The 13,930-nt window shown below is 35.1% G+C and overlaps 1 protein-coding gene across 5 annotated transcripts in view; it reads left to right on the plus strand.

Annotated features, from left to right (window-relative positions):
• Positions 1-13,930, plus strand: part of LOC123311590 (regulating synaptic membrane exocytosis protein 2) — a 32,057-nt gene that overhangs the window by 787 nt on the left and 17,340 nt on the right. For 4 of the 5 annotated variants that reach the window (XM_044895641.1, XM_044895639.1, XM_044895640.1 and 1 more), the window contains exons 2-6: positions 4,225-4,429; positions 5,997-6,337; positions 7,125-7,342; positions 11,196-11,446; positions 13,311-13,512. In XM_044895641.1, the coding sequence (XP_044751576.1) occupies positions 4,225-4,429; positions 5,997-6,337; positions 7,125-7,342; positions 11,196-11,446; positions 13,311-13,512 (1,217 nt within the window). The remainder of the gene's footprint in view (positions 1-4,224; positions 4,430-5,996; positions 6,338-7,124; positions 7,343-11,195; positions 11,447-13,310; positions 13,513-13,930) is intronic. The other variant, XM_044895643.1, reaches the window with a different exon arrangement.

Raw genomic sequence — 13,930 nt, forward strand, 5'->3', positions numbered from 1 at the left:
TCATTCAGATCCTAATCTTCATCATTTTGGAAGGTAATTTCAAAGGTCATATACACCCACACACGTTCTGATAAACGGTTTACAAGAGCTGTTCAACTTCGATTTGCAGGCTTATTAATGAAGTAAATCTTGTAACATCCCTTCAATGGAAGAGATGATAGCGAAAGGCGAAAACTATTATTTTTCGTTAATTATGGAGGGTTATGTAGAACTGATGGCTTATATCCCTAGATGTACGCCTGGGATTGGTAGTCAGAATTATCTTTGAATTCTAATGAACGAAAAGATATTTAAAGCAGGGTGAAAATGGGGTATTTGCAATCATCCCAAATTTATTAACGGAATGAATCATATCTCAAAATCTATTTTTTCAAATCGATCGTAGTTTCAAATACATTTTTATTAACAGGACACTAGTAATAAGTAGGTATGTGTTTTTGAAGAGATATAGCCGACTGAATGCCATACATTTTTTCAGAAAGATCGACATTGAGTAGCTAATGAATTTTCATAAACTTTCATTTCGCATATCATCGTTACTTTGGTTGTGGATTGTTGAAAAAAATGTCTATTTTGAAAAATTTGGGTCTAGTCGAAACTTACTTTATTCGATCATTTATACAAGAAATGAAAGTTAAAAGATTTCTGAATGAATTGATCTTAGATGATGGTAAAACGAAGGAAGCGAGAAAAGCTGTAAACTGTTTCGAGTACACTACAGTATACAAGGAATACATAGGTAAATAAAAAGGGGGGGGGATTGTTACAAATTGGCGGAGGGCATGGTTCAAAAAAGTACTTCGTTGATCCGAAACACTAGTATTGCCAGGTGAAATCTACCATTGCCATCTAGGAGTTTGACATTTTGGTAGTACTCAGAAAGTTTTGATATAAGAGGAATATTTGTTTTGTTTACAAGAAGTTCTTTTGGCGATATGTAGCTGGTACACTGAATCACAGATCGTCCAAAATTGGCCGTTGTGCCAAAAAATACCGTTGCTGTACGAAAACGATTTATGGTAGGAGATTGTCATGTGAAATATCGTAAAATCGTCTTAGCATTAGCATGACCAGCAAGATTTTTCACAAACATTTTGGTGTTAAGGGCTATCTGCATTATCTGCTCTTTGAACTCCCAATTTATATACAAAAACTCAAAAACAAATTCGTTTCGATTGGTGCTAAAAGCTGCCTACATCAGCATCGTCATAAGTAAGAAGTAGTGGATTTCTCCCTAGGAGGTAGAAAGAGAAGGCTTATCGGAAGTTTGGGTGTTTCAATTTGAAGAAAAGCCAACAAAAGTTAAACGTCAAACCAACGAAAACCGGCCATGTGGCAACTGCGGCTCTCGAAAATCAAAAGCCCATTAATTCAGCTCAATATACGACCATCTGCTGATTTTCCTGGCAAAAATTCTTGGGTTAATTTAGAGCAACCAAGCCAGAATCAATCGAGTTCACACTTATCACAAGAAATAAGTGAGAATTTGGACACAAAAATATTACATTCCGAACTTGGTCGCGAATTGAAATTTAACTGCGTGAACAATGATTTTCGTCGACCCCAAATGGCATTTTCTTCGTAAAATATTCTTATCTTCTTGTAGCTTAAATATGTAAAATTTATTTAGTAATTCATACATCATAATTTTTTGATTAAAAGTGTAATAATATATGGCAAAGTTAGCTTATCCTTATGTTTGATATCTATGAATACGGTTTTTCATATTCTTTATAAATGGTGTTTTGATTGGGAGTTACTGCTGACAGTCTATGAAGACTATTCCACATTTATAACTAGTAGGTTGAAAGGGTAGCGTGTTTTTGTGGAGTTTTAATTGTTAATCAAAATCGCTCTCTCATTACATTTCAAATGTGATCAGATTATAGCGTAATTGAGTCTTTGAGGAAAATCTCATCTCAAGTACATGCAACAAAGTTGTGGATTTATTTTGCTTTTGAATTTTCCCAAAAAACTCTTTCAAATGAGATCATCGCTTTTTTCTAATGAACAAATGCATGCGGAAAGGCCTTAAAACAAGTGGAATTATAGGAAACCCCTATCTGCAATCACGCGTCAATAGTGTGGGTCAATATTGCGGCTCTTGAGTTCTGATTACAGATTAATTGCACAACGTATGACGAAGGTGCCTGACTGTTTTTTCTTATCGAAATGACGTGGATAGTTGATGAAAACTGCTCACGTGGTTAGTGACGTTAGAGCGGAGGAGTCAATTTTTTAATATACGATAGCCAAATTAGGGTATCCTGATTATATAATGTAATAGATGTTTAAATTTTTTTTAATGAACTTTGTGGGTTAAGTTTAGAAATATAACGCCTATATGAAATAATTCCCTCAACCTGATTGTCATAATGCAGAATATATTCGAAAGACCACTGCGGAACTCTTGTACGAGACTCGAGATGAGACCATGAAAAGTCTCGTTTTTAAAAACAAAATAAGGCTGTTCGGCCGACTGATAGTTGCCACCACTTTGAACCATCCTAATTTCTCTCAAGATGCAATTTTTCAGCTGGAAACCTAATAATCTGAAACCTTGGAATGTGTGTCGAAATATCATACATACTGTATAGTATAAGAAGAAACTGAATTTTGATAAGTTTTTCCTCTGTCGAAACTGGCGATAGGGATATCCTATATCTGAAAAGCAAAAAAAAGGTTTCTGTGTCAATGTCTATCAATCTGTAGATGATGTCCTCGCTATTGATTCACCCCTTATTTCAATCCAAACGGAAAAATCTTTTTATCCATGTCTGAAAAAACCGATTCAGGCGGGGCTGATGCTTTTATTTGTTAAAAAGTGTAATGTACTTTGAGCCCGTGAATTTTCCACTCGGTCAGTTGGAAGGATTGACCTGAGAACAAAAATACGAAATTTCGTTTCAGATTATTGATAATTACGAATACCCAGTCTTTGATAAGAATTGTAGGATGAATTTTTAACCTGTCGAACTGACTCAAAAAATTCAACTCTAGACATTGGCTTATGAAACAATAACAAACAACCCTTCTCTTCTGTTTATGATTTGCTTATTTTCTCTACATTTATTTACATCAGAATCATCAGATACAGTAATAAAGTCCATTCGTATTTGAAATTCACTCAACTGTAGAGTCTTTGAATTGATAGAAATTTAATCTGAAAAAAAAGTTAACTATTGGTTGGTACTGTTTCCTAGTTATTCATGAAACGATATGTATTTAGGATGTCCCAGAATATCATGCATGTGTACAGGGTGGGGCAGATTCGATTGGCGAGTTTCTAAAGGCTAAAAAATTGTAAAAGTTGGAGAAAAACGATTCTATTTATTCGAATAAGCAGAAAATACAGTTTTTCTACTCAAGCTTTGCAAACAATATGATTGAGTTGTGGCAGGGTGTGGGGAGGATGTTTGAAGACCTTATCTTTAAGGTAGCCTTAAAGAAAAAATTCGCGCAGATGCTCAAATCAGGTGAGCGCGCTCGCTACTCCACGATAGCTCTGGCTCAAAACAGCTAATGAAATTTGAGCTCTGTGGGATGAAGCCCCATCCTACTGAAACTAGATGTTACCCATATCATGTTCTTCAGCAGTTCAGACTGTAGGAAGGTTTCCAACAACTAAACTCGATGCTGCTCGACAGCCTTCATATTTTCGGCCGTTCTCGGTTATTGTCCATATCTTCGTCCTCGTCGTGTACTTCAAGCTTCGTCAAGCTGCCCAAATTTTGATTGTTTGCAGAGAGGGCAGAAACGTTGACAGGAATGTCGAAATGACGCCCAAACGGCCGCTAGGTCGCGATCACAGAAGTTATGGCCATAAAACTTACGAACAGCGAAGCTCCGATACATTTCGGTCCGAATCATGGTGCCGGCTGAAAACTACAAACCCCAAGGAACACAAAGAGCCCTTCCGCACCCACCTGCCCCACCAAAGCTATAGCGATGATTTCAATTTTTTTCAAAACGCGATTCTCGAGGTCAAAGTATAGGAAAACTGTAAATCCAGGTGATATGTCCTAAAAAACACTCCCTACAGGGTCCTGATGACCTCCAAAAACTTTTTTCGCCATTATTTTGTCATAATTTGCAACGAAAAATTCTAGCTACTTTTTATGAACTGGTATCTCAAAAATTTCGTGTTTTACTGATTTCGATCGAATATTTCTGTACCTATATTGTATCGAGATGATTGTCGATAAATCGAGATTTTTTTTGCAGAAGAAAGGCTGACGAAGTTCACATTCTGGAGGAAACAATCAGGGCAAGAAGCGAGCAACACAAAAAGGCGGGAATAGAGTTGGACGCCACATGTCACGTATGCCTGAAAACTAAGTTTGCAGATGGTGTCGGCCATCTGTGTAACTATTGTTCTATCAGGTGCTGCGCTAGGTGTGGAGGAAAAGTTACCCTACGTTCGAATAAGGTGAGATATTATTTCAGTTATATCTGAATCGTAGCAGCCCTTCGTATACTGATGAAAAAAAGAAGATATGAAACGTTGATTCTGTTCAACTCATGACCAAACCAAAGTTAGTCGATAAACAAAAATTGGCTTATGCACATAATTGCCAATATGGGAAGATGAGATCATCTTAGAGGGTTACAAGATATTACCAGAATTGTGTTTTTGAATGTAGGTACTAATATTGAAATTCTAAATGAAATCTTTTATATCTCAGCCTTTCTACTCGTTATTCGTACTGTCTATCTATAACATAAAGAAGAATTCAGGGGAAGGTGGCGTTACGTAAGTGCCGCATCTCGAATGAATCAAAATGTTTTACGAATTCCTCTTCTTCTTTGTTGCTAACGTTGACTGAGCGGAGTTCTCAGAGGTTTTCATTCATATGCTTCATTCTACGCAAAATTACTTCACTTAGAAATTCACATACGCCTACACTTTTCGAAGTAGGACAGTGACGTATTCAACATATGCTTTGTAGGTAGATGAATGAGCAGGAAAAGTATTTAAATTCTGTGCTCTCTCAGGCGATACCACCGCCATTTCCATTTCCTTTCTGAACATGAATGGATACGACAATTGAACCCCTTTTTGTATGGTTTGGTTTATACTTCTTTTTGACGATGTACGAAATCCAAAAGATCTTCGACAAAGCAAGAAGGATTATATTGTTTCCCTGCAGTCGTCGTAGTTTTGTATCGTTTCTATACAATTATAGTATCTGTAGGTTGATAATTTTTTTCAAACCACTAGGGGCGTTGTATCGACATCCCTACCCCAATTCAATGCTTTGCCGTTTTACGTTTCGTAAATCTTAGAGAATCACGAGTCAAGCATAAAATATTGGTATTATCACAGAATTCCCATCTTGAAAAACTGAGATATGTTTCATGGCGATTTTTTACACAGTTATTGATCTCCTTGCTTGTTAGAAAGTTACATTTCGTTTTGATAAAAATATTGTATAAAATCACATCATATTTATTTCATTCAAGGGATTTCTCGAGTGAGTACCTATATTTTTCGGTATCTAGGGGAGAGTTCCTTTGAATCGGACGGCCCATGAACCGGACGCTACAGTTTTCTACTACACTAGATAGTAATTTAGCATCCTTTACGTAAATCCTATTTTTGCAACATCGATCGAAATCTCTTGGAAAATGGCCGACCCTGTGGCTCGCGCCTTGTTGCAAAAATGGGATTTACGTAAAGGGTGCTAAATTACCATCGAGTGTAGTAGAAAACTGTAGCGTCCGGTTCATGGGCCGTCCGATTCAAAGGAACTCTCCCCTACATCTCCCAAAATGTAAATTGTGAAGTAATAACTAAAGCGATCATGATTTTTCCCTAATTCTCCAAAGCGGTGATTTTCACACTCGTAATCTTTCGTAAAAATAAAAAAGTAGCTCTGTTTTACAATTTAGCATTAGCCATAGAAATATTTAAAGGCATGTTTGACCTTTTTCATAAGATACATGACTGTAGAACTTGCTGCCATGTTAGTTCATATTTCACATTTTTCTTGCAGGTTGTGTGGGTGTGTATACTCTGTAGGAAAAAACAAGAATTGTTGAGCAAGACAGGCCAATGGATAATGGGAGGTACAAACGCATCGGAAACGGATACACCACAGATACAACAAGCACCTTCGGACAAGAGACCAAAGTTAGAGAGAGCACATTCCGCGGCAGAAAAAGAAAATTTACCTTTGCAACGATCTGGAAGCCAGTTAAGAAGGCAGTACTCGGAACAAGAGAGGACGTCTTCTTGCGATAGGTACCAACAGCAGTACAACGAGGATGACCCGCGTTATTACCAAGGGGAATTGGAAGGGTTGATGAGAACTCATCCGCATTTAGTTCCAAGAAGGTGAGATTTTTTTCTTGTTCGCTCGAAGAATACAACGACTAACACTAACATTTTGAGGAGCAATAGGAACAAATGTAATTTTTTATTGAGTCACTCTGATTGTCAAAAGTTTGCGGACTGCAATCATGAAGCTATTGGATGAAACATTGCAATTGATTTAGTTTAGACAGGAGGAATCAATTCAATAGTAGAAACAGTAGCGAGAAAAAATATGGCCACAGATGTGTCATTGTACTTGTTTGGAACGAACCTTCCATAAAAATCGTTCATGTTTTGGTTTAATACAATACTGTTTTCTTTAAATATGGAAGAATATTTTTTGAAGACATACAGAATGCACTTGCGTTTCAGATACTTACATACATATAAATGGTGAGTCTTTGACTTGGACATATATTTAAACAGTAGATTTCTGAGGTCATAAGAAATACGATAGGTCTCTACCACTAGTTGTCTATAAATAACTCAAACGAAATAAAACAATGTACATATTCTTACATACTTTTCCACACGACTTTTTCATCAACAGTTCCTTATAACACATTAATTTGAAATGATATAACTTATAGAGATAATATAACTGCGAATAAATAGCAAAACGCAAAAAAGTACATAAAAATGATCTCTCCGATGGAAAGTTACTAGATTGGTGCAAAAATATTCTGTTTTGAAAAAAGCTACATGTGAGTGTCGTTCCATAAGTTTCCTCAGTATGTTCTGATTCAGCTCTACCTCATAGAAAATTGAAAACAGTCAACTCAACTTACATTCTCCACTTTGTTTCTAGATATCCAGACCAGGAGCCAGAACCAACAGATATGGACGCCTCCACAAGGAGGCTACAAACGACAATAAGTGCCAACAAGAAACATAAACGAAGCAGCTCCACGAAAAAGCACCAGAACAATCCGCAAACCCTTCATCAGCAGCATTCCTTCTCCAGCTCGGAAGAAGACCTGAAATCAACCCCGGAGTATGGGAGCGATGAGAGAGATAGCGAGAAAGGTGAGTCGCCCTAACCGGCCTATTGGCCGATTGAATAACTATTCATAATTTAATTGAATCCATTAATCGAGAAGTTGTTGCTCCCATTTGCTGACTTGTGTATGCTCTATAATTCGATTGTTGGTTTCATTTCAGGCCCCAAAACTTGCTCGCCTCTAGGGGATGTGTTTTGAATATTCGGGCTAAACGATAAATGTAAATGAAAAATTGAATTTCTTAGGTCTATTTCAAAGGAGAATTTCGTTTGAGTGTTACATATAATCAATTAACTTATAACCAAACAGATGAACTTCGAAAACGTCAACAGTCAACCGCCCTCAAGTGACAATCACTTGCTGGACTACCAAAAATACACTTGAACGCAAAATTTAAATTTCGTTTAGTTTTCTTGATTTTCCCAGTGTCCCAGGAAACTTTTCCGAATTTTCCATTACTTAAAGCTTTCCATTAAGTATGAGGAAGGTTTCAATGAAAAAATTAATGAAATCAGTTCAATCGTTTTTACGTGGTGCGATGACAATGTAAAACAGGGCTCCATTTTTATTCATAAATTATGAAAAGCCAACAAGACCAACAATCTGTATTGTTGGTCGTGGGACCAACGATATAATTCTTGGACATTTATTTAGGTACCGGTAGATTCGGGTGACTTGGAACAGTCCTGTAACTGGGGACAATTACCCCCCTTGCAGATTTCTTCGTTTCTTACCATTTATGAGTGAAGGAAAAACTTATAAGATTGTGTAGCGTCTTTTCGGTTAGTTTAACAATTAATTCCTGTTGAGTTTGCCGTGACCAGAGCGATTGAATTGACAGGAGAAATTAACGAATGCAGGAGAGTAAAAGCGCGTTTTTTTTATGGCCCTTATACTTCCTAGTGTCCTGTACATGTGTTTCACTCTGTGCATGTGTAATTTTTTTCTAGATACGTGGGATATTGGAATATAAGATATGTCATGAAACAAGGTTGTTTACAAAACAAACGGCAACACGGATCTCTTTCATTTATTTTGTTTTTTCATAGGGTGACTTGGGACAATACCGAATAGATACAAGCGGCGCATTGGCAGCAGGAAATATGCCGATTTATCGCAGGATATTATTATTTCCTTTATTTCTACAAAAAAATCACCAAAGAATGAAAGAAATCAAGGTTCCCTTGCTTTGTTTAATTTTTATACATTTGAGTTGCAATATATTTACTTTCGCTGTAATAGGGGTTTATCATTTAATTTTCTCAACGAATTTCAACTATATAATCACAAATTTTGATTTTTCAACACTATACACCGTCCCAAGTCACCTATTTCATTTGAGAGTTGAGAAATCAATAGATTTTAACTTGTGTCCCAAGCCTCCCAAATCGGTGGGTGTCTTGGGACAAGTATATTATATTTTTTCAAAATTTATATCCGCATTCTGAAGCATGGTATATATACTAATCAATAGTCTGAGTCATTAAGTTGAATTCAACAATCGTCCCAAGTCACCCGAATCTATGGTATATAAGTAGTTTACTTGAAAATTTTGAGTTTCGAAAGAATGAAACTATTCAAGATTAGATGATTTTATATTTCCGATAAGCTAATGCATTTATCGCAATTATTATTATCGTTTTTATCGTAAATAAATAGATCTGTTAAGGGGAAAAAAAAAATTACGAATATTTTAAAATAGTTTTATTTCTTGATATTCCTGACTCTTTGAGAAGAATTATTCTTGTTGATAATTCGTTGGGATTTCTTTTCAATACAGTCGATAACTATAAATCCTGATTAATCAATAGTTTTGAAGCTTCTTTTAGTTTTACCAAAGCAAAAGTGAAACATGTTTCAAAATAAAGATACCATCTTCAAAATTGATATTGCTTTAATCAAATCGACAAATGCTCATCTCGTCTAATCACGAGTTCTTCGAGCACCAACCATCGCCAAAAATATTCAAGACACTTCCCCTTCGGGTTAACATTCAATTTACAATATATCGCCCAATTCTGGGCAGCCCTAATCAAGAGGACACACCCCATATTCTGCACAATATTATGAATTTTTGCCCTTACAGGAAGTCGCACAAGCGATAAAATATTGGATCGGTTGAATCGCCAAGCCATTCTAGACGAAAAAATCAAAAAATTCTTTGGGGTGAGGCTCGAAGATTCTATCAACGTGTTAAATGTGTTTTTTATCCCTTTGCATGATTTTGATGCTCACGCAGCTTGCGCACTTCTCCCTTATGCATAATTGCCGATTTTTGTCTTACTTGGATCATGACACATGACACAATCTATCGATTTCGATCAATTAAGTGAGATTTATTTTTGTAGGATGACTCTCATTTCACTACACTAACACAATTTTTTCGTTTTATGGCAAAGTCGATTCTTTTTTGGGAATACTCCCGAGTCAAACAGATCATTGCACATAAGAATGAGGATTTATCGATAATGATTTGAAATCGGAATTATGAATTCACTTTACGAGGATTGGTTCGATTACCTTAATTTTCAGTCTTTTTGAGGAAAATGGACAATATCTGGTGAATTTTTTCGAAAAAGAAAAAAGGCAAAGACTGAGAAGTCTAACTGACTAAAAAAGAATGGGCCAATTATTAAAAAAAAACTTAAATTTAGCTTTTATGGAAACAGGTATAGATGGACCTGTGTGGAACTCGAATTTCTACTCGACCTCAGTTCAAAACTGTTCAGATAATTGATTACATTACGACAATTAATTGATATTTGTTCATAACATTAATCTATTTCAATGAGTTCACAGTATACACTGATATAAGTTTCAAAAAATGTGATTCTTGAAACAAATTATCCCCACTATTATTCAGGGTAATTGATGAGAAGCATCGAAAATGCTTAGGTGGTCATTATGCTTTCTAACTGAAATGTAGTAAGGTAGCCCACGAGAGCACCAAGAAAAAAGGTTGTGTGAGGTATAATATGTCCTTTCATTCAAAAGTAAAAAAAAAGTTACCTTGATATTGGCGCGTTCGAAAAAATTTAAGAATAAAGTAAATTACATAGAGTGAGTCTTTGACTTGTATATATAGTTTATCAGAAGATTACTGAGGTCAAAAGAAAACATTCTTTCCTTTTCCATTGTTTCCAATTAGGCTCGGTGTATTTTTCGTTTATATCTCGCAAATGAAATAATTTTTGGAATATAGATCTCACATAGTTTTCGCATTGAGATGGGTTGGTTGAATTTCAGATTGATACTTTTAGTAGGAATGGAGATTACGATAGTCGATTCGACAAATCATGATATAAGTTTCTCAGAAACAGTTGGATCAATTTGAATTAAATTTTGCAACCAGACATAGTTTTCGAATTGAGATGCCTATGTTAAATTTCAGTTCGATAGGTAGTTTGAATAGAAATGTAATCTACAATGGTCGATTCGACAAAGCATGAGATCAATTTCTCAAACAATTACCAAATATCGAAATCAGGCAGAGTTTTTGGAATGAGATGCGTGTGTTGAATTTCAGTGTGATACTTTCAGTAGAAATAGAGTTTTCAATGGTCGATTCGAATTGTTAGATTTTCGGATATAAACTTTTTAACATGTAATAACTAAGTATATCTTAATATGACACTTTTTACAACGTTTAATGATATTCCTTCAGTTCTTGACGTACTCCCATATCTTCCATGAAACTGAACCGAAAAAGGCTTTGAAATTGCAATGATAGTTCGAACAGAAGAACGATCCATTTTTCTCAAAACTGAAATAACCTAGGCCACATGAAAAAAAAAACAGAAACTTCTCGAATCAATTCAAGCCCTATTGAAGTGAAACCAAGACGAAAAAGGTAGAGTAGATCGGTACATTTGAGTCAGAACTTCCTCCCTCAGGGGCCCATGAAGAATGGCCACCCCTAAGCCATTACATCATGGCACCTCATCACCGTCCACTTCAAGACGTTACGGCCGACAATCGGTGCTTCACAGAACGAAGAAAAAAAACCGTCAGGTTCGACCACCACGAGGCCTGGAATCAACAGACCTCCCAGGATTCCCACAGGGATTCTGGGATAGACACGTCTTCGAACTTCACGTCCAGCGAAGATTCCACCAGAGATCTGCCCAAGGTGTGAAGTAAACAAATTTAATGTAGTTTTAGTAAGGTTAGATTAGATAAGTAGAAAATGAGTCGTGAGAACGCAACCGAGTTAATTCGCAAAGCTTTCAACGATTTGAACGATGAAGAATTAAGCTAAACGAAAAAGACAAAATTAAATTTGTTTTGAAATTATTAATTCTCCATATCTGAGAAAAATTATGAAATTGGAACGAAAAATATTCACCCAAATGAATAAAAATATATCTCAAAGAAAGCACAGATAAAAATTAGATACGAATACAAATAAAATCTCGTCCTTAAGAAATTTCAGCAGACACACATTCTTTTCATTGAGAAAATGAAGTGCATTTCCAATTGGACCACTACAAACAATAAAATACACGAATTGTTCGATAATAAAATTTATTTGTATATGAATGAAGGTGAAATGCATGCAGTAGTCATGTTTAGATTGGAGCATGTTGTATTTTCTTAATGGTCAATATTTTCGAGGGAAGTGAAATATATGAACAAAGAAAAATTTTATTATTTTATTGTGAATCATGCACTATTCATATTTCAATAACTTGGGTGTGCCAGGGATAGTGAAATTCGATAATTTAAAATGATTTGAAATGAAATCGACTGACAATGCCATTGAATTGACAATATTGACATTCAAAAAATATGATACATTGAGGAATATAATCATGAATAGATACTTTTTCAAAGTCGAAACGCCACCATTTTACACCAATTCAATATAATTCTATACCAGGAACAATTCATCGAGTCCCATTAAAAATTCAATTGAATTTATGTACCCTATGTCAATTTGAAAAGGTGTACTACCCTTAATATCTCGGCCCCCATGCAAAATTAGAAAAAATAATGAAAAAAGTGGTAAACTTTGGTACGTATAGGGGGACATTTAATGAGGTTGGAGAGAGAAACCCCTAAAATCTTAGATGGGAAGGAGGGACCTTGTTTCAAAGGTAATTCGATTACCTTTTCAAAAATGCCATACATTTTTGACCTTTTTTGTCAAGTTACTTCGTAAAATCGAAAAAAAAAACAGTAGAATAGTTACGATAGCAAGAATTGCTATCGTTGTCTTTTATTTTGCAGACAAAAATAACCTATCTATTACAACCGACTTAAAATGTCCCCGTAAAAAAAAATCTTATCAGATCATGGGTCAGTCTGGGTATCATGGTGGCCGAGATAAAAAATTTCCGACAACTCAAGTATAATACAAAAAGCGAAAGATTTTTTTTCATTTCCCATTTAATTTATCAAGTACCTAGATCATCTCACGTTACATTTCACGTAACTTAGGACCCAGCACTATATTATTATTTCGTTCAAAGATTATCATCTAATTAAGCAGTGATTGCAGCTGCTTATTGCATTATTGATTATTTCAAATTCATCGAAAAAAGATCATATATTTCAACTTCATTTAAAGGGGGAAGTATAATAAAAATTAAGCGGAATAATTTTTTATGTAAATATATCAAAATTTGTAATATCCTTAGCTGTTGAAAAAAAGCAATGCATGGCTTCCGCGTTCTCCCAAATTGGAATTTTAGTCGACACAAAGTACATTACAAAACTAAACATCGTTAATATTTCATCAACATTCTGTTAACACAAAACCAGCTCCTTGAAACATCAACAAAACAAATAACCTCAGAATATACGAAAATAGACGTAGTTTACCTATAAATTAAGGTAAAGTCAAATCAAAAACCAATGCTAATATCTATGCAATTTCAATAAAATCAAAAATAATGTTACTTTCTTAGATATCATGGCTTGGCTTTTGATTTATAATTTTAGTCAATCTCTCAAAATGTACAAAATGCAGTTTGACCTAATTTTCGTGATAGCCCCTCCTCTGGCAACTATCTGAAGATGGACAAACAGCAATAGGTCATATGATATTAAGAAGAGATCTGAGAAATAATTCAAAAGCCTTACTTGGCTTGAAAATCGTTGGCGGAAGAAAAATGGAAAATGGCCAGAGGTGTGCTATCATACAAAATGTAAAAAAGGGAAGCATAGCAGACATCGAAGGACAATTACAACCAGGTAATTTATTTGATTTGTGTTCATTTTGATTGCAATTTTTTGAATCTTATCCTATATTACGGTTTCGTTTCTTATCGAGGTATATTTCAAGTTTAATTTTTTTTTCTACATTTCCGTCAGCACAATTCTTAACATTCCTCAAGAAAAAGATCGAATTATTGAAGACAAGAATGATTTTCGATAGATCATCTTCTGAAATTTATGTGAAGATGTTCTAATATACATATTATATATTCTATTTTCCTTTCTTCAATGAGGGAATGAACGACTTTTGAGAATTAATACCTCACAGCAAAATTATTTCATCAAAGTCTTTCCCATGGAAAATTATCCGAACGAATATTGAGATTTATTAGGAGCAATAAAATAGCGGATTATGCATGCATAATAGATAAGCACAACCTATTGCATAATCTTG

The sequence above is a fragment of the Coccinella septempunctata genome, chromosome 4 (genome assembly GCF_907165205.1).
Source record: "Coccinella septempunctata chromosome 4, icCocSept1.1, whole genome shotgun sequence".
NCBI lineage: Eukaryota > Metazoa > Arthropoda > Insecta > Coleoptera > Coccinellidae > Coccinella > Coccinella septempunctata.